At 60.0% G+C, this 26,551-nt stretch overlaps 1 protein-coding gene across 3 annotated transcripts; it reads left to right on the top strand.

Annotated features, from left to right (window-relative positions):
• The first annotated feature begins 401 nt into the window (after positions 1-401).
• On the top strand, positions 402-25,246 carry SLC5A9 (solute carrier family 5 member 9). 3 transcript variants are annotated; one of them, XM_038558107.1, is made up of 15 exons: positions 402-549; positions 4,774-4,998; positions 6,728-6,799; positions 8,756-8,860; positions 9,167-9,331; positions 10,530-10,635; positions 11,181-11,261; positions 11,577-11,782; positions 11,952-12,087; positions 12,584-12,691; positions 14,463-14,613; positions 16,167-16,335; positions 17,480-17,695; positions 20,280-20,439; positions 23,596-25,246. In XM_038558107.1, exons 2-15 carry the CDS (start codon positions 4,843-4,845, stop codon positions 23,802-23,804), a joined length of 2,040 nt encoding a protein of 679 aa, XP_038414035.1. In that variant the 5' UTR covers positions 402-549; positions 4,774-4,842; the 3' UTR covers positions 23,805-25,246. The 3 variants fall into 3 exon arrangements, with proteins under 3 accessions (XP_038414035.1, XP_038414036.1, XP_038414037.1); XM_038558108.1 differs by lacking the exon at positions 402-549 and having other exon boundaries at positions 4,555-4,998; XM_038558109.1 differs by lacking the exons at positions 402-549; positions 4,774-4,998; positions 6,728-6,799 and having other exon boundaries at positions 8,760-8,900.
• Positions 25,247-26,551: the final 1,305 nt, after the last annotated feature.

Raw genomic sequence — 26,551 nt, 5'->3', positions numbered from 1 at the left:
CTTCACTGACGCTGCCCTCCCAGGTCTGGCCACAGGGACTCGGGGCTGAGCTAACAGCGTGCCTCCCACAGGCACTGTCCTGGGCAATTCCTGAAACATTCGCAAATCCACTACGGCCACTCACTCCTCCAGCCGCTCGTGCGATAGTTACTATCTCCGTTTTGTAGAGGAGAAGAGGGGACTGAGAAAGCTGAAGGGCTTTGCCCTCATCCCACCCCCCTTGCTGCACATGGAGCCTAAGTGAACCTGCGCTCCTGTGGCTTGAGAGTCTGCACTTATGACGACTCCACAGCGTTTCCTGGACAAGCTGCTAGTTAGGAGTACGTACACATGCACGCGTGTGCGCATGTGCCAGCCGTGCCCGTGCCCGAGCTGTGGCCCAGCCCAAGATGCTCTCCTCAGCTCCGAACAATGCGTGGGGAAACCTGTCTGCCCAGGGAAACCCGTCCGCCCAGCTGTGAGGGCTGTCACGGCAGCCGCAGCACCCATCTCCCACCGTGGTCTTCCCCATCTGCCCCCCACCCAGGTCCTGGAGAAGCCCGGGCACAGGTAAGTTCTCTGTTCCCCAAGACCACACCCAGTGGCAGGGACAAGTGCAGGTGCGGGCCTTCAGAGCCAGGCCCAGTGGGCAGAAGGGAGATTTCGGGTTCCCCCACCTCGTCCCCAGGGGAGGAGCCAGGGCTCACCCAGCAGGACTTGAGCCCCAGGCTGAGAGGCCGCCCCAGGAGGTCCTGCCCAGGCCAGGTGACTGGTAGGGGTCCCGGGGTCTGACAGAGGTACCTGTGTGACTAGACCCTCTTCTTTCTCTTTGCTCTCTCCCCCCACCCTCCCCTGCGGCCCTGTCACTGTCTTTCTCAGTCTGCTCCTCTTCTGTAATAATCTTTTCCTCTAGGAATTTAGGGTCTAGCCTGCCCAGCAGGGCCTCCTCCCTCCCCCACCCTGTGACCGCACCTGGGGGCGGTGGGGTTGTGTGATCCGCACAGGGGGAGGAAGGGTGGCTGACGGTGGGGGTGGGGGGCTGGACGCAGATGCAGCCCCAGTCCGGCCACCTCTGTGCCCACTGCAGGCAGGAAGCCCTCACAGCCCAGGGCCCCCTCCATTAGACGGACACACCTTCCGTTCTCTCCCAGAGACGTAGGATTAGGAGCAGCAGGACGCGGTCTAGCACAGCTTTTAGGGTGAATCAAGGCTGAATTCAGAATCCGAATTAGCCGTAACTAGGGGACGTCACCGACGAGCTCCTTTCCTCGCCTAACAAAATCGGAATAACCAAGCTCCTACAGTTAACGTCACAATGTCGGCCAGGTTTGGCTGTGACCTGCGGGACACTGTGGCACGCACGGCAGAGGTAGTCCCCATTGTTCTGGAAGAGGAAGTTCGCAGCAGGAAGGTCGGCTTCCAGTGGTTTTTCAGGAAGAACCTGCCAGGAGGCAGAGCGAGGGGGAGGCAAGGTGAGGCCAGCCAGAGGTACCACGGAGTCTGCCCAGGATTCTTCCTGGGGCCGGGCCGGGTGCCCTGGAGATGGGAACACCCAGGCAGCAGCGTGATAGGCCGTGTCCTTCCACTGTGGATTCGGGGGGCCCAGCACACTTTGTACCACCAGCATTTCAGGCTTCACACTCAAGATCTTGCCGTGAGTGCTCCATTCCCCCAGCCAAGGGCTTCCCACCCCACCTGGCCTGGCTACGGGGTCAGTCCTTTTGGGAACGAGCAACCCAAGGCTGCTCACTCATGGCTCTGTGGAGGGGATGAGCCCTCTAGGCCCTGGGAGTTGAGAGAAAGGACCACCCAGGGGTGGGGCACCCGCCATGGAGGATCCTGGCCCTGGCACCACGGTGTGGGGGGGCAGGGCCCCCAGGGGAGAGGGAGCTGCCCAGGTCCACGCGCTTCTGGCTCCGTAAGAACACCCGGGACCCTCTCCTCTCTATGCCTTCCACTGGGTGCCAATCTCACCTGATCTGTCTTGCCAGCTTCCTCATCCTCACCAACCCCCAGAGTGACCCCCTGAGGGATTTTCTAGAATGCCTCCTGCCCCCACATTCCCCCTCTCGGCCCTAGGCTGCAGCACCCCCTCACTGCCCCCCCCCCAAAGCCATTCCCTGACCACGCACACCTGCTGAGACCCCTCTGCGGATTCCTGCCTCGCTCCACCTGGAGTGCCGTCTGCTCCTGCCCACTGCCCCCTGCCCCTCTCACCCGACACAGCCTGTTAGAAACATTCTCGTGTTGACTTGGCTCCCGTTGTTGGCGACGTGAGGGGGAATGAGGCACCCAGGCTCCTTGGGGGGTTCACATCTAGTAAGGCCACATCGGTGAGATAAATGGGGGGCAGGGTGGGGTTGGGGGCCTTCCAGCTAGGGGAGAGAAGCCTTGTAAGGAAGGGTGGTGGAGGGGGACACGGCACGTGGAAGACCTGGAGGGGCTGGGGAGGGTGGCCTGGCCGGGAACTGCACCAGGTGTGCACAGCGGTGCGAGGGCACAAGGGAAGGAAGAGCCTTGCCCTGAGCGGGCTGCTGTGGGCCCCCGGACGCTGTGACAGCTGTGGCCAGTCTGCCAGTGCGGAGCCCGAGGGCAGAGAGGCCGGGCGGCTGGATGGGGCAGCAGGAGTTTCGGGAGGGGCAGGGCACACTTAGCCTGGGAGGGTGGAGAGGGTCAGGTCACCAAGGCAGTCACCTCCCAAGACAATGCCAGAAGGCCGGAGGAAGTCTCTGGCCCCGGGAGTCCAAGAGGAACTCTGGTTTCCGGAATCTTCCATGACGGCACAGCCTACAGCCGAAGGGAGACACAGGCAGCGCACACCCCAAGTGAAGCGCCTGCTTCTCCCGACTGTGAAGTACACACGGAATAAGGAGGATGCAGGGAGGGCACCCTGACAGCAGCTTCTCAAGCGTGGTCCCTCTGTCACCCCGAGCCTGGAACTCCCGCCGTTCCAGGAGCGTCCCCGTGACCAGCAAGCCACAGCCGTCCCTGCTGCTGCTGGACTCCGAAAACAGTCTCGATTCAGATACGACTCAGAAAGAGAATGTCCGCACCACCTGTTACTCACCTGTGTCTTCCTCTGGACCCTCTCCTGGCAGCTCCCCCTTCCAGGGCGGGTCTCCATCTCCCCGCCTGCCCCCCTCTGCTGTGCTCTGTGTGAGCCCCCCCCCCGCAGGCCCGCCAGCCCCCGCCCCCCCCAGCCCCTGGGCTCTCCTGCGAGTGTCCCCGGCCCCCTCCCCGAGCCAGGTGCAGCGCAGGTGCGCGCCTCCTGTAAGGACAGCGTGGCCACATCCTCCGTCTCGGGAGCTCTGGAGAGGGTTTCCTGGGTGTGCGCGGCCTCATCCTCGAGTGCCGACACCTGCCTGCAGGGTTAAACCACTCTGGATGAGACTCTTCCCGCCTGGATTTCATAATCCCCGCTGTCTAAATGGAAAATCCGTAGTGGTCACCCTGCATCTTTCCTCCGTGGCTCTGAGCCACGGGTACGCGTGTGAGTCCTCAGCTGCCGCTCAGGAGCGCCCTTGGCTCAGAGTTGACGGGGCTGGTGTAGGTTCGTTCACTCCAGCGTGGCCTGTCTTTTCTCGTCATCCTTTCTACTTCACCTGGTCACCAGGACGCCCGTGGGCCGTCCGCAGCCGTGCTCCCTCCCGGGGCCCGCATGACCCTGCCCGCCTCCCGCAGCCCCTCTGCCCCTGCTAAGTTGTTCTGCTTCGTTGGTTGTGAGCCGGAGACAAATGACGCAGCTCTGGGAAGGCACAATTAGACAGGCCCTGAGGCGAGTCCGGGGCTCACAGATATGTCAAGGCTGGACTTGGTTGTAAGCAGCACAACATCTACTTTGCAGGTGTCAGGACCTCCCTGGCTCCCTTCCCGGCGCTGTCTGGGCTCCGGGCTGCGGCAGGGCCTGGCGGCCTAACAGGGGGTCTCAGCTGCACCGGGCGGCAGCGGGGGGCCCAGGGTTAGATGTGCGGGGAGGATGGCCGGGGTTGAGGGGGGCTGGGGCAGTCTGTCCCTGGTCACTCTGCAGCTCTGTGGGATGTGCTGCTGGGACGGGAAAGCAGGCGGCCTGGGTCTGGGCACGGCTGGTCTTCCTTGGACCCAGGGCACTTGCTGTCCTTTCCACATCCGTGCATTTGTCTGTCCCAGCGCAGGGCAGGCGTGTGGACCCACAAGTGTGAATTCTAGCCCCACACTGTGGCTTGGAATAAACATGTCTCTTCCCGGGCCTCAGTTTCCTACACTGTTTAAAAAAAAAAAAAAAGGAAAAATTATGCCTGGGGGCAGGGATTGGAGGTAGGAGCAGGTGACGCCGCCGTGGAGACTGGCAAGATCACAGCACTCTTCCCTCCTCTCCTCCCTGTCTTCCTCCTGGGAATAAGGAAAGTTGCACAAACTCACTACTGAGAAAGCTGGACTCCAGGCCCAGCTCCATCTTACTTCCCTGTGACCTTTCCCTCCCTGGGCCTCGGTTTCCTCTCCACCTAAGCCGGCGCTTGGACAGCTCAACTTCTGAGGTCCCTCCCAGCTCCAGAATTCCACGACGCTACTCCTGTCCTCATTGTCTTCCTCCTGCTGCTCCTTCCAGGAGTGGGAGTGTGCACGTCGTATGCCTGTGCACGTGTGTGTGTGTGTGTGCGCACGCACACGCGAGTGTACTGGGGGCAGGGAAAGGGAGAGAGTCCTGCAGAGGATGGGGTGGCAGTTAGGAGAAAAGGGGACCGGGACCTTCCGTGCCAGTGGGGCTCAGAGCTTTCTCAGCAGCTAATGGCACTCGGGGCTGTTTAATCATTAAAGGGCAGGAACGCAGCCAGGAGCGCCTCAAAGTCCAGCCCAGCCGGTGGTGAGTGACTCTAACAGAGCAGCATGGAGCCCGCGACAATGGGGCCCGGAGCTCCCGGAAATGGGGTCAGGCCAGCGACAGCTCCACGCGCGGTCCTGGGCTCGGGAGTCAGCCTGCACGCCTCGGACATCGGGGTCCTGGTTGTCTACTTCGTCTTTGTCATCGGCGTGGGGGTCTGGGTGAGTAGGCCCAGAGGCTGGAGTGGGGCCTCTCATCTCTGGCTGCCCGTGCTGGGGGCTGGGTGGGCCGTCGGGGAGCATAGGGCCCAGGTGCTGAGGCCCTTGGAAATCCTCTCCGACCCTTCTTTTATAGACTGAGGCCCAGAGAGGGATGTGAGTTGCCTGAGGGCACACAGTGAGCCCAGACAGGCCAGGCCCGAAGCCCCCTCCCAACTCCCTGCCTCTGCGCAGGGCCTTCGGCCCCACTCATCCCTGGCGGCCCAGTCCCCACTCCGCCGTCCTCCCCTGGCCAAGGCCGCCAACTCTGCGAACCCTCCGCTGGGGGGTGTCTTGGCAAGGAGGAGCGCCTTCTAACGGAGCTGGGGTTCTCGTGCTGTGTGCTCGTGGGGAGGGAGAGGTGAACCCAGAGTTCCTTCTGTTCTTCACTGTCACCAGGGCCCCAGTGCCGGGGAAAGGGGCCAGCGAACCCTGAGTTCAGATCCCACCTCCGACAGTTAGAGCCACGGGGCCCTGGGAACATGCACGTGCTCCTTGAGCCTCCGTTTTCTCCTGAGGTCGCTGGGAATGATGAACACTGCCCCCCAGGGGGGTCATGGCCATGGAGCAACACAACACATTTAAGTGCCTGGCAAAGTGCCTGGCACACCGTGGGCAGCAACAGGCAGCAGGTGTCATCACGGCCCCCTGGGGGGACAGGCCGGAGCCCTCAGATGCTGCTGGGTGCCAGACAGTGATTTGAGTCCCAGCTGGTCGCTCACCAGGACAGGCTCTCAAATCCTCTCTGGGCCTCAGATCCCCCAGCGTAAAGCTGGGGGACAGTCCCGGCCTCCCAAGGCTGGTGTGAGGAAGACACCTGCAAACGGTGGAGGGCGGAAAGGCACCAGCTCCTCGGTGACTTTGGACGAGCTGCTCTCTGACTCAGGCTCAGTTTCCTCGCATGTGAATGAATTCCTTCTGCCCACCTGGGCTGCCCGAAAGGCCAGCGGTGCCGGAGGAAGGTCACGCCGAGGCCCCCCCAGCAGCAGCCTCCCTGGCCCGCCTCTCCGGGGTGACCGCCTATGTTCCCTGGGAGCGGAGAGGCTCCTGCCCCATTTCTCTTCTCCTTCCTCTCCCTCGGGTATCCGTCCCACCCCTAGGCCCTGTCACAGGCCTGTTGGCTTCAGCATCTTAAACAGTCTTCGTGGTTCTGCTTCCCGGGCCCTGAGGCCTCAGAAGAAGGTCATTCATGTCCACCTCTCTTGTGCTCCAGGGCACCCCCCACCCCCCCACCCCAGCAGGCCGGGAGGCACCACCAGCCAGTTCCGGGCAGGGCCTGCGGGGCCTGTGCAGCGGGACAGAGCCGGCCAGTCCGGGATGGGGGGCGGGGGGGAGGGGGGCCTGCACAAAGGAGGGGGCGGCGGCCTCCACGCCCGCCCTCCGATCAGATCAGACGCCAGCTCTTCCTGAAGCCAGGTTGGGCCGAGGGAGGGCGCCGCGATGGTAACCGTGGTCAGGCCCGCTTGCCGGGCTCCGCGCCGTTCCAGACGGCTTTAACCTCTGTGGGCCCCAGGGAGAGGCCGTGGCGCCCCCTGAAGGCCCGTGCAGTAAAACCAGTGGGACTGAGGCCTGCTGCTCCGGCTCTGCGTCCCCCAGCGCCTGAGCCCAGGACCGGGAGCTGAGGCGGCCAGAGGTGGGGGAGTTTGGGGAGCCCATCCCATCCCATCCTCATCTCTCTCCCCTTCCTTTCCAGTCATCCGTCCGAGCCAGCAGGGGCACCATCGGCGGCTATTTCCTGGCGGGGAGGTCCATGAGCTGGTGGCCGGTGAGTCGGGCTGCCTCTCTGCCCCTTCCCACCGCTGGGTCCTCATCTCGTCTTCCCCTCCTACCCCAAGGCAGCAGCCCCCGGCTCTCCGGGCTCCCTCCCTGTGGCCCACAGGCACCCGACCTGGGACATCTTGCTAACGCACGTCTCGGAGAAGTGCCTCCTGAGTGCATGCCCTAGGCACCTGCAGAAATAACCTAGAATGTCCCTGTCCTGGAGAAGCTCAGGCTAGCTGGGCAGAGAGACACGATGACAGGAGAAACGCTGAGCTGGAGGGAAGCAGAGGGGCCGGGAGTGCTTCTGGAAGCCTCTGAGCTCAGCCAGGAGGCCGGGAAGGAGAAGCATCTGCTCAGTACTGCAAAGCAGCGAAGCAAGGGGGGTGCCAGGGGCCAAACCCCCAGCAACCTCAGGGAATCAATCCCAACTCCTTTGCAAGCCCCAATCCCTCCTCTTGGGCCACCCCACTTGTGTCTCTTGGTCCTCAGAACCACTTCCTCTTCCTGAAAGAGCATGGCGGGAGGGAAGCCCTGCCTGGAGACCCAACAGTGGGGCTGTCAGCCCGCAGGTAGCTGGCTGCATTCCCACCCGGGCACACACGGCTCCCACGCCACCAACCACCCTGTCCCTGTCTTGGTTCTCATCGTTTCCCCATCTGCGCTGCTACAGACCCCCTGAAGAGTAGAGGAGGCCCAGGGTGCTGACGGGGCTCTCTGGAAGGTTCGGGTGTCTGGGGCGGAGGAGGTAGGGGCGAGGGGTTCTCATGCCTCCAGCAGCCCAGGAGTACCTTTCTTTTCTTCCCTCTCTCTGTCGTCCAGCAGCTCTAGGACAGGCAGTGGGAGGACATGAGTCCCCGCATTTTACAGGTGAAGGTCTGTGCATTTGCAAGAGGAAGTGATTTTATTAAGGTGACAACAGGGTGCCAGCCTGGAGCAAAGCTCTTCACCTCTGGCCCCAGTCTGTCCCCAAGGCCTCGCCTCCACCCAGGCCCCCAAGCCCCTCCCTCTGCCCCTTTCCCTGCCCCATGAGGGATCCCATCAAATAATAAAAGATAACAGTAATGAGTGTTCACTAGGTGCTCAGTAACAATTGTGCAGTAATTACCGGAGTCAGACAAACAAGGTTCAAAGTTTCTGTCACTCACTAGTTCTGGAGCCTGAGCAGGTCATTTACCTGTGCCTCAGTACCCTGCTCAGGTCAAGCAGGGTAATAATAGGACATCCGGCCGGAGCTGCAGTGAAGGCTGAGTGAGGAAGCTTCGAGCAGCGCCTGGCCACTAACTGTAGCAATGATGAGGTACTAACCGTAGCAACCGCCACGATGTCGTCCTTCTATCGTTGTCTCCGTGGCCTCTGAGGAGTTTCTGCCTCCTGCAGAAACATGACCTCAACTCTGAGGCTGGCCCTGCCAGTGCTCAGCCCCTCGGCTCCCCCCTCTGCCCAGCCTTGCCTGGAGCCTGCAGGCACAGGGGTGGCCGAGGGCCTCCCCCAGTCCCTCTCATGGGGGACCCCCTCCCCTCAGCACCCTCGTCTCTGGGGGCCCCTAGATGGATGGCCCCAGTGCAGAGCCTGGTCCTCCCTACACGCACCCTGCTCCCCACGGCTTTCCTTCTTTCCCACTTGGCCACTCACTCACCAGGTGGCCTGAGGCCAGCGGCTTCATTTTTCCCAACGTTATTTCCTTCCTCTGTAAATTGAAAAGATTAATACCCATCCCTTGAAATATTTATGAAGATTAAGTGTATTCGTGCATATTAAATGCCTCGCGCAGTGCCCGTATACAGTAGGTACCCAATAAATGTCAGTTCTATCCCTCCTCCTCTTTGCTCCCTCACGTCCTCTCCTTCCTCTGATCTCAGATTTCCTGAGCCCAGGTCCTGCTCTGTCCATGGGCCATGCAGCCTGTGGTCCTGGCTCCAGATTGGTCTTGATTAAAGCTGACCCCACTTGTGCCTTGCAGATTGGAGCGTCTCTGATGTCCAGCAACGTGGGCAGCGGCTTGTTCATCGGTCTGGCCGGGACAGGAGCGGCTGGAGGTCTTGCTGTGGGGGGCTTTGAATGGAACGTAAGGAAGCAGGCCTGGAGGCTTCTCAGGGACGATGGAGGTCTGAACCCCCCCGCCTACCCCCTCCCAGGCTTTAGTGTGGAGAGGAAGCTCAGAGCTGACTGGGGAGGCTGCATGGTAAACAGAGAAACCATTTTACAGATGAGGCTCAGAGGAGGCAGAGGGACTCAGAGGTCACACAGCACTCAGACCAGGTCCTGGGTCCTTGCTTCCCAGCGGAGTGCTCCCCGACATCACCATGTGGGTAGGGGCTGCCCCTCCATCTGCATCTAGGACATGGGTACCTTCTTCTCCCCACTCTCTAAGGCAACCTGGCTGCTTCTGGCCCTGGGCTGGATCTTCGTCCCCGTGTACATCGCTGCCGGCGTGGTCACAATGCCACAGTACCTGAAGAAGCGATTCGGGGGCCAGAGGATCCAGGTGTACATGTCTGTCCTGTCTCTGATTCTCTACATCTTCACCAAGATTTCCGTGAGTACCCACTGCAGTGTGGCCATCCCGTCTCCCTGAAGATGCTGAGTTTAGGTCATGGCTTATCGCTGGCTGTAGGGATGGATGGATGGTTGGATAGATGGAAGGAAGGAAGGAAGGAAGGAAGGAAGGAAGGAAGGAAGGAAGGAAGGAAGGAAGGAAGGAAGGAAGGGAGAGAGGGAGGGAGGAATAGATGATGATAGATAGATACATAGATAGATAATAGGTGGAAGGAAGAGAGGGAGGGAGGGAGGGAGGAAGGAGGGATGAGTCCACATATCTTCAGTGCAAGCCCCCTCCCAGCAGTAATCACAGATGAGTGAGAAATGTCTGTTGGGTAAATGACAACCCATAATCCGGAGCCCGTTCATCCCGCTCCCTCTCCATCAGTTGGTTGTCCATTCAGCACCATGCACCGATCGCCTAGGATGTTGCAGTTAGAAGGGTCTTTATTCTTCCCCCACTGGCCTACACTCTGGTCAGTGGTTTGCCCATGTCCACACCGAATGCAGCCGTGGGCCTGGAACTAAAGTTTGGGTCCTGTGATCCAGTCCGGGTGTCCTTGCACGCTGCCCCGTTGTAGCCCTGGGATGGGTTTATGAAGCAGCCGTGCAGTGGGATCAGCAAACACACACTGAAAGGGACTGAGTCTGAGCTGCCAGGGCAAGAGATGGACAAAATCGTACAGCCGCTTGTCCACGATGCTTGAAAATGAGCCCAGGTCAGCTTAGGCAAAGGACGCTCTCCGAGTCCCCAGTAAACCCACACACGCGGAGCCTTCGGGGCTGGGGTCCTCCGCCCTGGGCTCCAGCCCGCCAGGTCAGCGTGGGCCCACCTGGCCACTGGGTGGGCCTCGGCTCTGCTGGGGGCAGTCAGTGAGCCCTCTCTTCTCTGACCCCTGCTCCCCACTTCACCTCCTCTGTCTTCACTTCATTCCTTCACCCCTGCCTTCACGGCACCAGATTACACTGCTCCCAATTTCAAAGATTTATGTGATGCTTCTTGGCCTGAACATCCCTCTGGCTCCTTGGCGTCTGCGAGGTCAAGCCCGTCCCCCTCAGCACGGTGCTTTAGGCTCACCCGCATCGTGTGATGAGGGCCGATAGCACCTGGTATCACTGAGCAGGAGGCGACCGTGTCCTGGTGGCATAGCGAGGGCCTCAGGTGACCTGGACTCCTGGGTCTCGGCTCTCTGCAGACTGACATCTTCTCTGGAGCTCTCTTCGTCCAGATGGCCTTGGGCTGGAATCTTTATCTCTCCACGGTGGTGCTGCTGGTGGTGACGGCTGTCTATACCATCGCCGGTAGGGCTGAGGGCATCAGGGTGCAGGCACCGGGAGCAGAGACTGAGAGCCAGGGGGAGGTGGGGAGGGCTGCCTGGCGATGCAGCAGTGAGCAGGGGTGTGGTGAGGGGACTGTCATCAGCACTGGCATCACTAGGGGCTGCTCCAGACAAAGCCACCAGCCTGCCTTGTCGTCCACCAGAGCCCCTCTCTCAGGCCTGGGCACCTGGGAACCCAGCTCAGGGCTAAGTCAGCCTGCAAGGATGGGGGATTTGAATGGTGTTGGGTGGGGAAGGAGGGAGTATCCTGGTGGCGCTACCAGCAGGGCAGAGGAACAGCCTTGGGATATTGAAAACAAGAACTGAGGCACAGCAGCCACGCTCAGGGGCCGTTGGGGAGAGAAAGGCCCGAGTGCCCGTGGCTGGGACCAGCTGAGGGCTGGGGGGTTGGAGGCAGGCGGCGGATCCACCTGCTGGGAGGGCTCCCCGGTGTGGCCAAGCATAGGACAGACGCCCAGAGAGCTCCCCCTTGGTGTCACCTGACCGGCCTTGTCCTCCGGTCTACAGGGGGCCTCACTGCCGTGATCTACACAGATGCCCTGCAGACGGTGATCATGGTGGGCGGCGCCCTGGTCCTCATGTTTCTGGGTAAGGTAGAGGCCCGAGCGCATCCCACCACCAAGTAGAAATTGCTCTCTGATCTGTCTTGGGCTTTCACCTCTGTGGTTTGGCTGGAACTTTCCAGAGCACAGAGCCAGATTCCCCATCCTTCTGCCCCCCACCTCCAGGATGGGGTTCCCGAAGAGCAGAGATGGGGCTACACCAACTGAGGGTCTGCGCCACACATCCCTTCCCCCTCCCAGTCCCATACCAGTTCCAAGCCCCCAGGCGCCACGTGGGACTGGAAGCTGGGGTGGGGGCGTGTGACAGGCTCACAGATCCCTCACTGTGGTCTCTCCACAGGCTTTCAGGAGGTAGGCTGGTACCCAGGCCTGGAGCAGCGGTACAGACAGGCCATCCCTAATGCCACGGTCCCCAATACCACCTGCCATCTGCCCCGGGCGGACGCCTTCCACATGCTCCGGGACCCTGTGAACGGGGACATTCCTTGGCCAGGCCTCATCTTCGGGCTCACGGTGCTGGCCACCTGGTGCTGGTGCACGGACCAGGTGATGCCCCAGCCAGGCCTGGCCCAGCCATCACAAGCTCCCTGCCTGAAAACCGTGCATCTAGATGCACAGGGCTTGGGACTTATTCCGGGACCAGCTCAGGGCTCACCTGTGGTGGAGCTGAGCCCTGTCCAATCCAAGTGGTGAGTCTCCACTGCTCCCTTTCCAGGTCATCGTGCAGAGGTCTCTCTCTGCCAAGAATCTGTCCCATGCCAAGGGAGGCTCTGTGCTGGGGGGCTACCTGAAGATCCTGCCCATGTTCTTCATCGTCATGCCCGGCATGATCAGCCGGGCCTTGTACCCAGGTAAGAGCTGGGCAGTGCTGCACTAGATGTGGGTTGGGGTCATGGGGGGGCCACATGCTATTTCTAGTAAGGATACCTAGTGTGTTCAGTGTTGTGGGACAAACATACAGTAGATATTTCAGAAAAAGAGATTTTTATCCAGATGTCATTTTAAAATCCTACTTTCCCTTTATGAGGAATGACCAACGAAGGCATTCTTGAGGCCTCCCAAGCATATCCTCTCTCCTTTTATCAAGATATAAGGCCTAAAACACAGGGAGGTCTATCAAGCTCTGCAGGGTAGTATATGGTCAGGAGGCTTACTGGAAGCAGCTAACTCATAGTACCCAGACACCTACCCCGCCCTTGCCCCTCCGGCCCCTACAAGAGATGCAGCTCCTGCCAGGGTCACCAGTAAACACTTACCCATGGTTTTTCCCTGTTGGAAAGCAAATACTGCACCAACCCAAGAAGGCACAAGAAGACTGGGCTCTAACGGCCATCACTTCCTCTATAGACGAGGTGGGCTGTGTAGACCCTGACGTCTGCCAGAGAATCTGCGGGGCCCGAGTGGGCTGTTCCAACATCGCCTACCCCAAGCTGGTCATCGCCCTTATGCCCGTTGGTGAGTCCTGTCTGCCCCACGCCCCCTCCACGCCCCCCTCCCAACCTCCCCAGGCCCCGCTGCCCAGGAGGGATTGCATCAAGGGTGGACACGGACGGGGAGAGGGAATAGAAGCCTTCAGCCCCACACTCCTTCCCCAACACATACACACACACACACACACACACACACACACGCACATGCACACACACTTTCCACCAGCACCTGCTCTGGCTCTTATCCTGGAGAAGCAAGGATAAAAGGGCTTTATGCCATCTCCAGGATACCCGGGCTCACAGAGGGTACAGTACTGCGTACCCGGTGTGGGGACCCCGTGGGGCCGGGGGAGCCCGGGGAGGCACCTGACCCGCCTGGGGGAATGTCGGAGAAGGTTTCCCAGAGGGGAGGACATGGAGCTGGTCCTGAGGAATCTCTTGAGCAGACAAGGCTGGGTGTTTGTGGGAAACGCCATCGGGGAGGAAGGACTGTGTGTGCCAAGGCCCCGCCTCACAGAGAGCGCCAGGTGTGACCTGACGCCGCCCCGTGGGCTCACAGGCGGGAGGGATGGACGGTGGGGAATGGAGAGGAGGCCAAGGCCTGAGCGTCGGGAGGCTCAGTCTGCATGGAGGGAGGCAGAGGGACCGTGAACAAGGGGTCTGCGGTGCCCCAGGTGCGGGGTGATGGCGGCGTGGCCCGGGGCAGTGGTTTCAGAGGTGGACAGAAAAGGGTTAAAAGACATTTATGAGACAGAGGTGGCAGGATCTGGTGACAGATTACATTTGAGGGATGAGAAAGACAGAGGGATCCAGAGAGGGCCCCCAGGTCCTGGGTTTACAAGGATACCGAGAGTGGGGACACGGGAAGAAAGTCAGGTTGATGAGGGAATCCTTGAGTTGGGCTGTCCCCTCCCTCCGGTAGAACAAGAAATGAACCAAAGACACAGCAGAGGTGGTGGGAGGCCCGGGGGTGACAGGCCGTCCACGGAGGAGCTGACTGAGGGAGGCGGGAGGGGAGGGGAGCAGAGGAGGGGGTCTAGGAGGACTGTCTGGTGTGGAGACGGGAGGTTGTTAACCGAAGGAAGACACAGAAGGCCCCCGAGGAAGGTGCTGGCCTCGGTTTGCTTGGAACACCTGGGGCTTTAGGGAGGCCTCAGGAGGTGGTTAAATGTTCGGACTGGGAGGAAAGAGGGCTGACGTAGGGCTGATGGGGAGTCATCTCCTCAGGGGAACGTGAGTGGTGGTTTCTAGAAGCTTGGATAGAGGATAGAGGATAGAGACCATCATAGGCTCCACCTCCTGGAGCCCCCAGGGAGAGAACAGGTCCAGACAGGAAGGAGCTACTTCAGGGACCACACAGCTAGCTACGGGCAGAAACAAATGCGGGGCCTCTGCCTCCCAGGCCAGGGCCTTAACCCGGCACCCCAGTGTCGATAAAGAAACACAGAAACTGAAAACGCCCAAGTACTAACAGTCACCCTCCCCCACCCCCTCCGGGCCAGGGGCCCAGTACCCAAGCGTCTGCAGCTCTGAAATGCAGACTGGGATGTCCAAGCTGCAGGACCACCAGGCCCCAGCTCCTAGGGGTGCAGACGAGGAGGGGGAGCCTGGGCAGGCCTGGTGCGGGTGGCTCGGCCTATCCAGAAGCCGGCCTCGAGGCCGCCTGCAGTCCTCACGCACGCGGATGGGAACCTGAGGCGACGCCACCCCCACCCCCAAACCCTGGGCTCTGCTGGACCCTGCAGCCTCCGTGGCCCCCGGAGGGGGCTGCCCAAGGAGACCTCGCCTCTCCCCAGGTCTGCGGGGCCTGATGATCGCCGTGATCCTGGCCGCCCTCATGAGCTCACTCACCTCCATCTTCAACAGCAGCAGCACCTTGTTTGCCATCGACGTGTGGCAGCGCCTCCGAAGGAAGGCTACAGAGCAGGAGCTGATGGTGGTGGGCAGGTGCGCCAGCCCCTCCTTCTGGGGGGAACCCCTCTAAGCTCCCCTCCCTGCCCTGGGCTGCCCTGGGAGATGCGGTGGGGCCTGGGCCCTGGACTGGAAGGCCGAGCGCCTGGTTCCAGCGCCCACTGCCTACGTGACCTTGGGTAAGTCCCTCCCCAGCTCTAGACATTCCTCCCCTTCTAGAATAAGGAGGAAAAACAAAATCTCTTCCCGTCTGTTGAACTTTCTCTTAGAAGGTGGTCAACAGAGTAAGTGAGGGAAGCCGAGGAAGCGCGCACCCCAGGGAAGTGAACCGAGCTGGGGAAAGTTAGCAGGCAGCTCACCCGGAGCTTTAGGATCAGCTCGGGCCTGGGCCCAGTGGCAGAGGCCTGTGGGCGACCCCGCCTGACTCACCCGGGCGTCCCCTTGCATCGCACCCCTGCCGGGGTCGCGGGGTGACTGTCCTGGGCTGCCGGGGCCGCCTCAGCGGGGGAGCTCGCGGGACGGCCACCCCCAGGGCCGCAGGGCCTTGAGCAGCCAGCCGGGGAATTTGAGCTTTGTCTGGTGGCTTCGATTTGTGCTTCGCAAACTATGGCTGGTGGCTTGTCCTTTTCTCCCTAGGCTTGTAGTTGAGGTGGGGCCAAGGGGGCGCTTTCCAAGCTCTGCTTCATCACGTCAGGCTCCGTGACTCGGTGACTCGGTGACTCGGTGACTCTGTGACTCGGGTTTCTGGACTAACGGGTTTCTTCTCCCTCCGGTAGATGGGCTGGAGTCGCGGTCACCTGCCCTCTTGCGTGTCCCTGCTTCGCGCTCCCCGGCCCGTGCATGGGGGGCTCCTGGGGGACTCCGGCCGCGAGGCCTGAGCATCCACGGACTGGGAGGGGAGGGATGAGCACCCACCGCCTGGGTGGCGGCTGTGGGGCTGTGGGGAGGGGGACAGGAGAGGACCGGGCGGGTCCCTTCCCTCTGTTCATCAGTGGGGCTCGCGCGCCATCTCCTGGCCGCGCGCATCACCGCGCCCCACGTGTCCGAGGTTTTCAGCACGTTCGGGAAATCGAGGAGAGGGCGGTAGGGGTCTTGGGCCTGCGCCAGCATCCGCTGAGGGGGAGTCAGGAGGTGACGGCGGCGGAGTCCCTTCTCTGAGCCAAATGCCAGGGTGAGGAGCAGGAGGTTAGAGCCGGGGCCGCCCGAAGCAGGGAAGAGGGCCCACGCCGAAGCCGTCCTGGGGGCGCTGTCCTGCACAGGGCGTGGATGCCGGGAGAGGGGTCCCAGGCCGAGACCAGAGGCATCTACTGAGGTGGGGGGGTTGTGAAAGGTTGTGTTCCTCCCGGAAGAGCGGGTGGGCTACATGACCTCCAAGACCCCATTTCAAAATTCCTGGGTTTCTGGGATTCTGATCCCAGAAAAAGTCTAAGTTTCTGGAATCTTTGCATTTCCAGGCTCCTAGCATTCTCTGATTCCGTGGCCACGTATCCCCCACCCTTCTCCCTTCCGGTTCCTATGCTTCACCTTCCCCCATCCCATGCCCAGGCCAGCCTGAGCGCTCCTCACAGTGCCCTGTGCCCTCCCCGCAGAGTGTTTGTGGTGTTCCTGGTTGTTGTCAGCATCCTCTGGATCCCCATCATCCAAAGCTCCAACAGCGGGCAGCTCTTTGACTACATCCAGTCCGTCACCAGCTACCTGGCCCCGCCGATCACCGCCCTCTTCCTGCTGGCCATTTTCTGCAAGAGGGTCACAGAGCCGGTGAGTGCAGCAGGGCACCTCTCTCCCTGGGCACAGAGGGCCAGGAGGTCCAGTGTGTCCGTAGCCTGGGGTCGCCCTCAGGCGTATTGGACAGGCCCCCTGCCTCCCAAAGGAGCTTCCGTCTCCCCATCCACAGCATAGGGTCTTTTTCTTTTTCTTTTTTTTTTTTTAAGATTTTATTTATTTATTCTTGAGAAACACAGAGAGAGGCAGAGACACAGGCAGAGGGAGAAGCAGGCTCCATGCAGGGAGCCCAATGTGGGACTCGATCCCGGGTCTCCAGGATCACGCCCCAGGCCGAGGGCAGAGGCTCAACCATTGACCCACCTACGCGTCCCCGCAGCATCAGGTCTTGATTTATTCATTCACTCAACCAGCATTTCATCGACCCTATTATGGAGGCTTCTAGATGCGATGGCTGACAAGGTGCATGTAGGTCTCCCATCACCGAGCCAGGTGGGAGGGAAGATAATTCAACAAGAAATACTAATAATGGCTGCGGTGTGCGCGCACGTCGGGAGCACCTACCCTACGGGGTGCTCGGGAGAGACATCCGAGCCTCCACGGCCTCATTTCCCTGCTGCTACCCGTGGTGCACAGAAGGGCTGGGTGCAATTCTGGGTGCTTCTGCTCATTCTAGAATTCTTGAAATCAGGATCAGCATCTCATTTTTAAAAATACAATCCACCTGACTCTCACATACAGGGGCCAGGTAAAGGTTAGGGTCAACTGGCGTTAGAAATGGGACAGGGGAGGAGCCAGAGCTTTTCTTTTTAAAAAAATAAGAGAGGAAGAGCTTCATTCTGATTTTTTTATTTATTATAACAGAAAATCAGGTTGGGGGATCCCGGTTTCCCCTACTTATTACAAAAGCATATTTCATTCCAGTTGAATGCTACGCATTTATACTTAGTATTAATTAATAATTTCTCTTATCATTGCACACGAAACAACTCTAAGCTGGAGAGGCTGAGTCATTGTTTCCACTACTCCGGGCCTTTGAGTTCAGACGAAGCCTCAGCACTAGTGGGGAGCTCCCTGGGGGGGGGCCCCCCCGCAAACACCATAACAAACCTGTGGCCTTTAGCTGGCCAAGGCCTCCCGCCTGACCCCGCCCTGGCCCCCGTCTGCTCTCTCTCCACAGGGAGCCTTCTGGGGCCTCATGTCCGGCCTGGTAGTGGGGCTGCTGCGCATGATCCTGGAGTTCTCGTACCCGGTGCCAGCCTGCGGGGAGGTGGACCGGAGGCCGGCCGTGCTGAAGGACCTCCACTACCTCTACTTCGCGCTCCTGCTCTGCGGGCTCACGGCCGTGGTCATCGTGGCCGTCAGCCTGTGTACCGCCCCCATCCCTGAGGAAAAGGCAGGTGGAGAGCCTGTACTGGGGCCCCTCCCGGCGCTCCCCTACCTCCAGGGCCCGGGGTGCTACCGTCCAGTTTCATGCCATTGGGTCGTCTCCCTTGTGGCCACACACACGTCCTAGGGTGGGGGGGAGCTCACTGGATTATTAATTCCCACGGGAAAAGTGATTCATTCAATTGGCAAATTCCTCAGTGAGCACCTGCTGTGTGCCAGACACTATGCCAGGGTCGCAGAGACCAACGGTCCCTGCCAGCGTGTCGGGTGCCGACACCAGCCCAACAGTCACTCTAGCACGATGGGGTGCAGGAGGCCCACCCTCCGACGTGGGGCCGAGCACGGGAGGGGCGGTCACCCCGGCGGCTGTGGGGGGTTCCCTGGCGAGGGCACAGTGAGCTGGCCCCGAAGGACCGGTGGAGATTCGCTGGCCAGTCAAGAGCTGGGGAAAGGAGCCCACCAGAGGAAGTGCTCCCGCGCAGAGCAAGTGCTCCCCCTATGCTGGCAGATTTACCAGTCCCACCTTTCACCTTCCCAGCAGGAGTACTGGGCGGCTTGGGCGCTGCGGGCCTGGGCCACAACCCGGCGCTTCCCAGCTGGAGCACTGGTCCTCAGAGCTCCAGAGGCGGGAAGGCTGGGATGAGGTGTGGGCAGAGCTGTTTCCTCGGAGGCCCCCTCGTTGGCTTGCCGACCGCTGCCTCCCCCTCTGTCATCACCCTGTCCTCCCCTGTGTGTGTCTGTGTCCCAGTCTCCTCTTCTTAGGAGGACACCAGTCATACTGCATTAGGGCCTTTCTAAGGTCCTCATTCAACCCTAATCACCACTTTAAAGGCCTTATCTCCACACACAGTCACCTTTGGACACGCTGAATTGGGGGGGGGGGGGGAGATGTTATTTAGCCCATAAGAGAGCCTGTGCCACAAGTCAGGCCCTGAAACATTGGGTGGAAGTTGTAATCCCATCCATTACCCAAATGGCGCTTTCGAGTCTGCGAAATGACTTCATGCCCTCGGCGGAAGCCCACAGAGGCTCACTCCAGAAGGGCTCTCTCCCCACTGCTTGAATGTTCACCTCCTTCTCCATTATCTGCTGTCTCACTCCTGCACTGACGTGTCTCCCACCTGACAATCTCTTCCCCGGACCCTGTCCTTCCCCAGTGACGGAGCCTCCCCTCGGCTCCTCCGCAGCAGACTTTGCAGGATGGCCTCCCCTGCCAGCCTCCACTTCCCTCCTCTTGTCTACTTCTCATCCAGCCTGGCTGGTGTCCCGCCTTCCCACCGAAATTGCTCTAAGACCCCAATAACCTTCTTGTTGCAAACAATTAATGACCGCATCCCCATCTTCATCCTCCCTGAGCTCTGAGAAGAACCGGCCACCACTGACCACTTCCCGCAGCCTGGAGACCTCTCTTCCGTTCACGCCCGTGACATAAGCCTCTCCAGTTTTGTTTTTCTATCCTCCGATCACTCCTCTGCCTTCTTCATGGTCTTCAACATCAGTGTTCCTTAGGGCCCACCTGTGGCCTAGGGCCCTTCTCACCCCACACCGTCCCTGAGCTGTCTTATCCGTACCTGTGAGTTCAACAATCCTCTACATGATGAGGAAACTCCATTCTCTTTCTCTAGCCCAAGATTCAGATCAAACTCCGCCTGCTTCCTGTAACAGAGGCACCACCCGTATACTCTAACGACACGTGGTGGGAGTGTGAAGTCACATTCACTGGAGGTATTTGTAAGCAGAGAAGCAGCTGGGCTCTCACAAAACCACACGGGGACATGGCTGGACGTCAGTGGGGAGGGTCCTGGGAGATGACCCCTCACTCTGCACACTGCTCTGCACTACACATACACTACACGTATGTGTAGGGATTTTGGGACAGGGCTGGGGATACCTGGGCCAATGTGTGACCCAGGTCTTTCCCACTGGGCTGGGAAAAGAGCTCAGAGCTCACATAGTTGTGGTTGGTTGCAGCTGGTATGAGCCAGAGAACTTTCTGTGCTTTCTGCTCGGAGAGAAGCAGAGGGGGGAAAGCACCAGGGCCACACAGGGGGTGCAGCTTTGCTTCATCACCAGGCTCTTCAGGCTCGCTCACCACCCACCTGGGGGCCAAGGCAGGGCCTTGAGAGCCATGCTCGCTGCTTCTGGCCCCGAAGACCACCCCTTTCTCCTACCCTGGGTGCTCTGTATCTCTTCTCTGCTCTTCCACCAGCCTCCAGCCTGCATCCCTTTGATTCATTCCGAGGGATCTATCTAAATCCTACAACTTAGAGTCTCTTCCCTTTGACGTCTGCAGTGACTCTCCACGGTCTGCAAGATTCCCTTTAAGACCCTGGACTCCACAGCCGGGCCTCGGAAGCCGCCTGCCTCCCTGGCCGGCCCCTTCCCCCCAGCCTGTGGGTGCGGCCCGGAGCAGGTGCTCAGGGCAGGCACAGATCTCCAGAAGAAAGGGCGCTGGGGCCGCGAGCCAGGCCTCCAGGCTGGGCCCTGGGCTGGGCCCCTGTTCCCCACTGCTCACTAGTAGCTCGGCTTTTCCCACAGCAAGACTTGCCCACAAAGGAAACTGAGTCAAACAGCATTTCCTTTCCCTCCAGCTGGCTCGCCTGACATGGTGGACCCGACACCATCCCCACCCTGAGCTGGAGAAGGAGGTCCCCGAGGGAGCACCAGGGACCCCTGAGATGCCATCGGGGGTGCGTCCTGCAGGGGGGGAAGCGGCAGAGTGCTGCAGCCAGGCCCAGGAGCGGCAGGCAGGTAGGCTGGGGCAAGCTGCGGCACGGCCTGGGGGTCACGGGGGGCCTCTGAGGTGTGCCGGAGAAAACATCACCGTTCCTCCTTCCCGCATGGCTGTTAAACTAGTTGTCAAAACAGACAAACAGGGAAGGCGGTCAGGAGCCCAAAGATAGGTAGGAAGACTTCCTTTAGGTCCTGGGGGCTGCGTTTCCTTACACCGAAGCCCAACACCACACAGACGTGCCCCTGGGTCGCCTCCCCGTGCGCCCTGCACTAACAAGGAGCAGGAGGGAGGACAGAGCCCAGCGTGCCGCACCCCCCTTCTCCCCCTGCCCCCCCGGGCTTCCCAAACCTACCAACAGGCCAGTCCCTTCCTCTCCTCTGACTGAATGAGTCTGAGGCCAGAAAGTCAAAGGGTGTTCCCTCCAGATGGAAGGACACATGGGGCACGTCCAAGAAGCGGGCCCCCCCTCTATTATTCATTTACTCCCACGGGGCTTAGCCACTCTGCCTGGAGCCACACAGAAGCAGGGCTGGCCGCCGGGCGTCCACACAGTCCTGCCCATCTGCGCCAGGTTCCTAAGGCCAACGACCATTCCTGTGGGTGCCAGCCTGGAGCTGCTGATGGGCCACATACATTTTGCCTCCTAGAGGTTCCTAAGCGGGTTAGAACATTAGCTTAGTCAGGTTCACTCCAAGGCCGCGGGGTCCCTAAAGTTGAAAACTGGCTAAGGACATAATGTCGCTGTTTCAGACACAACTGACCTTCCTGTAGTGTGATCACATAATAACGTCACAATCGTCTGGTATGAGGACACTATAGAGATTTCCTAAATTATAGGATTCCCAAGGAAAAATTACAGTCAAACAAAGTTAACATCATTTTGCCGGTTAAAGCCCCAAATCAATGTCTCTTGCCTTCGAGAAAGAATAATTTAATGAAATTTAAGTCCTAAATTAACTTCCTGCCTCAGTCAGAGGGAAGCCAGCCCCTGGGTGGAGAGGGTGCGCCTTCGTCAGCCGCCCTCTCCCACTGCATTTGGCTCCATCAGGGCCTCAACAAGCCCCTGGTGCCCACACTTCTCATAACTCACGTAAGGTGAGAGCTTAGGTAAGATGATCAAAGTGCCAGTTGTCGGGCCTGAACGGCTGGAGGCACTGCTGCTCAGGTCCCTCGTCTTTGCCAGGTTTGGGGGGCCCTGTGCTTCCCCCGAGGCCTGAGAAATTGCCCACCTCTCTTGACTGCCTCCCCTTTGCTAAGGCCCGGCCTAGAGAAACAGCCAGGTGCCTAGAGTCAGTGACGTCCTAAGCTCAGCCTCCCGCCCAGATCTAACTCTCAGGTCTTCTCGCCTGAGATGCAGCAAGTAAAAGCCAGTGGTGCACCGTGCAAAGCCTGCGTAATGGAGAACGTAAGCCTTTACACACTTCCGAAGGTCAACACCCACGTAGGCTTACTTCAGGAAGCACCACCAAGGCTCACAGTCACCCCCTCCGTCTAATCAGTTACCCCACTAGTTGCAGCGTGTTGCACAATGTAACCCCTTGTCTCTCAAGCTTCATGGTCTGTGCACCTTATGGGGTCTCCCAAAGGGTTCCCCCCCCCCCCCATCGTGGCTGGAACCAGGTCTAGGTCCCTAAGAAATGTATGGCGCGGAGGTAGATGCCAAGAGAAGAAAGGGGAAGGTAAGAAGCTAGGGAGGAGGGAGGGCACAACTTGCCTCTCCCGGCTGAACCCCAGCACTAGGTGGACTCACCCTGTCGTTGCAGCTTTCCCTGGCTCCCCCCATCCCCCTGCCACAGGGCAGAGTCTGTCCCCGGGGAAGCAGAGAAATGCCTGCCTCCCGGGGTGGGGTGGGGGAGCACTTTCTTCCCAAAAAGACAAAGGAGGCACTTTTCACTCCTTCTGGAAGGCAGCCTCTGGAATCCCCCTCCCAAAAGGCCCAGGGGCAGATGAAGGCGCATCGGTGTGTCATCTGAGGTTAAACAGCAAAACAGCAGTGTGGGTTTGTGCCCTAAAAAGAGAAAGAAGAGAAACATTGTACTGCCAGCGAGTAGGTCTGAAGGAAGTGTACACATGGGGTTGTAGACAGACTTAGAGGGACCGAGTCTCTGCTCACCAGTCACCACCTAGTGACTTCTTGGGGCCTCGGAACCGGCGTGCGATGCACGGGCCTGAGGACCATCGGTGCATCACCGGCCTCCGAGGGCGGCCCTGAGCATCAGGAGAGCTCTTGGGTGGGCTTGGAATAATGCTAAACCGCTAAAGCCCAATGCAATAGAAAAACCTCACGCCTGGAAATGCTTTTGCTGCTCTGTGCCCTCGAAGGCGTCCCTCCACTTCCCTGAGCCTCTTCCCTCCTGGTACAGGGAGGGGGCAAGGCCACATGGTATGTTGACGGGACCAGAGGCCGCACTCTGTAGTCGCACTGAACTTACCAGGTACCGAGTTCCAGAGTCATTAAGATAATAGGGCATTTCCAATTTCAATGAATGTTATTTTGATGGGCTATCTGCTAGTGCAAAACAATTTTTTAAAATATTGACTTTATTACTTCTTTTAAACTTAATTTTTGGTGAACTGAGCTACCCTTTAACCTCCGAGCAACCCCGTCCTGGTGCAGGAAGCCGGGTCTGCACTGGCCTCGTGCACGGTCAGAACATGATAGTCACCAGGCCTCTCCCTGCTGCCCAGCCTGGGTCACTTTTTAAAATGCTAGCGAATGTGCATTCTCGTTCGATGCTCAAGACAAGCTGGAGAAAGCCGAGCACCCGGCCAACCTATTTGAGAGAGAATGATGCTGCGGCTCGGAGAGGCCGAGGGGGTGACTGTGCACTGGGCCTTGGGGAGGCCAGGGGTGGGGGAGCGGCCCTGGAGGGGCCCCTGGGTCCCAGCCCGGGGGCCGCCCCACTCGGTCCTCGTGCTCGGAGTTGGCAGGAGCCCCATCACCCTCACCCCGTGCCCCTGGCCTGCGTCGCCGGGAGGCTCTGCTGGAGGAGTGCTGTGGCCAGGGCTCCGGCCGGGCCCAGCCTGTGGGCTCCCAGCAAGGCCAGTGCCGCCCCCCTTTCTGTGCAGCCCCCTCGAGTCTCACCAGCTCCCCGCCTTTCACCCCCCCCCCCGCCTCCTCCCCACCTACCCCCCCTACCCCGCTCCCCCTGCCCTCCCGCTATGGTCCTCAGGCCCGTGCAGGCGGTGTGGCAGGCTGCTGGGGGCCTGGCTCTGCGGGCTCCCCGGACACCCCGAGCCAGCACTGAGCCCCGAGGACGCGGCTGCGCGCAGCCAGGCACTGACCAGCATCGCCGAGGAGCCGCTCTGGAGAAGCGTCTGCGACGTCCAGGCCATCCTGCTGCTGGCCATCAACGTCTTCCTGTGGGGCTACTTTGCGTGACTCTGCAGACCTGGCGGCAGTGGCAACAGCGGACGGGCCGAGCCCGCGGGAGCCCCGGCCTGGTGTGCACACGGCCCGGGGAGAAAGGGAGCCCGGAGAGGGCCGTGGGCTGCTCGGGCCCACACGGCAGGACTCACACGGGGGCTTCCGACTCCAGCTCTTTCTCCCGTGACGCTGCCCTACACCCCTACCTCAGAAACACTCTACCCTCTTGGTGCTTCTGTTCCAAAACTTTTAGGATACCTGTGGTTTGAGGGTTAAAAAAGTGGAGGCTATAAGAAGAGGGGTTGCAAGGACACTGCAATGTCCAAGTGCACTTTGCTCCCCTGTACCCGCCCCCCGCCCCGTTCCCAACCCCTAGCCATCACTTTGTAGTGGGCGCCAACCCAGGAGGGGCCTTTCCTTCCTCTGACACACCCCAGGGAGCGAGGGCCCAGAGGGGAATGTGGTGCGGTGACAGGTGGTGTTTGGGGCAGGGACCTCTGCGGCAGGGGCTCTCGTGGCACCACTCATTCTGCCTTTTGCCACCGTCACTTCCAAACATGTGCAGAGTCTCTGTGGCCTCGAGGAGTTTCAAGTCCAGGAGAGCCCTGACTTGCTGGAGACCGTAGGCACTGGGGGGGCTGGCTCGGCTAGCCTGGGAGCCCCCCGTCCTCTCCCCCTGCCTGCCGGGCATCGCCCTCCCCGGAAGGCATGTGACCCCAGCTGCCTGATGCCACAACTGGGTCAGGATCCCACTCCTGCTCCCGCCCCTCTGGCCCTGCCTCCGTGGCAGCACTGCTCCCTGGGGCCTCCACGGGGCAAGGACCAAGCACAAGGGCCACATCCCAAGTGACTGTACCCAGAGAGTACCAATGCTCAGTAAATGGTGCCTTAGTAATTCTCTAAGGTCCTGGCACCTTTGCACGGCGGCAGGCTGGGCTGTGACGTGGGAGCCAGCTCCTTCGGCCGGGGCGCTCACACCATGCCTCACATGTCCAGAGAGACCACGGTCCCATCCCATTGCCATAACTGACTACAAATAAAATTCTAGGCCTTTGAGGCTTAACACAGCTGATTCTGTGAACACCTGCTGCTGCTGCCTCCACATTTCTGTGTCCTCTGACCTGTGACCTCATCTCGCCAGGTGTCATCTCACCTGGCCACGCTTTCCTCACTTTTCCCCACTCACCTTCCCTGGGAATTCAACTTTTCCCCCTCGTCTTCCCCCCAGACCATTCCCTTGAAGCATTTGTGTGCAACCAAAGGTACTGAAAGTTTGGGGAGGGAAATATTCTTAAACCACAGAAGCACAATTTAAAGTTAAATGTTGAGGGGAGCCCGGGTGACTCAGCGGTTTAGCGCTGCCTTCGGCCCAGGGCAGGATCCTGGAGACCCGGGATCGAGTCCCACATCGGGCTCCCTGCATGGAGCCTGCTTCTCCCTCCGCCTGTGTCTCTGTCCACCCCCCTCCCCTCTCTGTGTGTCTCTCATGAATAAATAAAATCTTTAAAAAATAAAGTTAAATAAAGTTAAAGGTTGAACATCCTCACTTTCAGAAGCCTGGAACAGCCTCCATGAGAGCTCCCCCCAGGCCGCTCAGGCTCCAACCTCCTGCTGCCTGCGCTGTGCGGCTCGCGCCCTCCCCAGAGACGCAGGAGCATGCTGGCGGAGGTGGCCGCTCTCCTCCTCCAGCCTCCTTGCCTGGCTACTTCCAACTTACTCCTCGCCTCAGCAAAGAAATGATGCACATCCTAAGGGGAGCCGTATTTCCCTCCCATGACCTTACCACGGCCACCTGCCTTCCAGAGCAGCCGAGTCCCCAGCACCCAGTGTAGAGTCTCATGGTCCCCCGACTCGACCTTCGGAGAGCCGTCAGAGCGACATGTCTGTACAAAGATTTCCTTAATGTTCACCTTGTCTCCTAGGTTGCAAGCTTCCCCCACCGAGGCACCATCACGTGCAAAGGTACCTGGCACCGGGTGGGTGCTCAAAACAAGGTGTGTGAGCAAGTGAAAGAATGCATTAGTGAATGAGACAAAGAGCATCCTTAGCAGAGGAAACCGATTCTCAGAACACAGGGGTGGGGGAAAGCCGTGGCACGAACCATCGGGAAACTAATCGTAGTTTCAAAGGTCTGCAGCGGCAAGGCCACCATCAGGCCGTCTGTTCCTTGTCCGAGCGTGGAGAGCGCCTCCCTGCCTGGTGCCTGTGGCCCTGACCAGGCCTCGCAGGTGGTGGCCAGCGCCCAGGCTGCACTTGGGGCCCGCCCCACGGTCCTGATGCCCTGTGCGGGGAGCGGCAGGCCGGAGAGCCGGGGTGGCCCTGCTAAACCTGGACCGTCATTATCTCTTGCCCGGATCGCTGCACCGAGCCTCCTCCTGGCCATCACCCATCTCCGGGTTCAAGGCCTCCTCCTCCTCCTCCAGTTCACGTCTTTGCACGAGGTCAGTCTTGGGTTGCCCGTTGGTGTGAGACTCTCTACGATGTTGCTTATTAGCCTAGCAGGAGGTGCTATAGAAACTGCTAGAAATACGTCCCAGAGTCAGTCCTTGGGACGCCCCCTCTACAGCAGCCAGGGAGAGGCTGTTCGTACAGTGGTTAGGAGCGGGGAGTCCGAAGCCTGACCTTCTGGAGCCTCCTGGCTCTGCCCCTTGCTAACCACACGATCCTCTCTGACTCCTTTGTGCAAGTTGGCGCTGTTAATTGCAGCAACTGCCAGGAGTTGGTGAGGGATTCAGGGAGGCGGTTACACAGAGTACCCTAAC

Source organism: Canis lupus, chromosome 15 (genome assembly GCF_011100685.1).
Source record: "Canis lupus familiaris isolate Mischka breed German Shepherd chromosome 15, alternate assembly UU_Cfam_GSD_1.0, whole genome shotgun sequence".
Classification (NCBI taxonomy): Eukaryota; Metazoa; Chordata; class Mammalia; order Carnivora; family Canidae; genus Canis; species Canis lupus.
The sequence above is the reverse complement of the archived record's forward strand: the minus strand, read 5'-3'. Positions and strand labels throughout refer to the sequence as shown.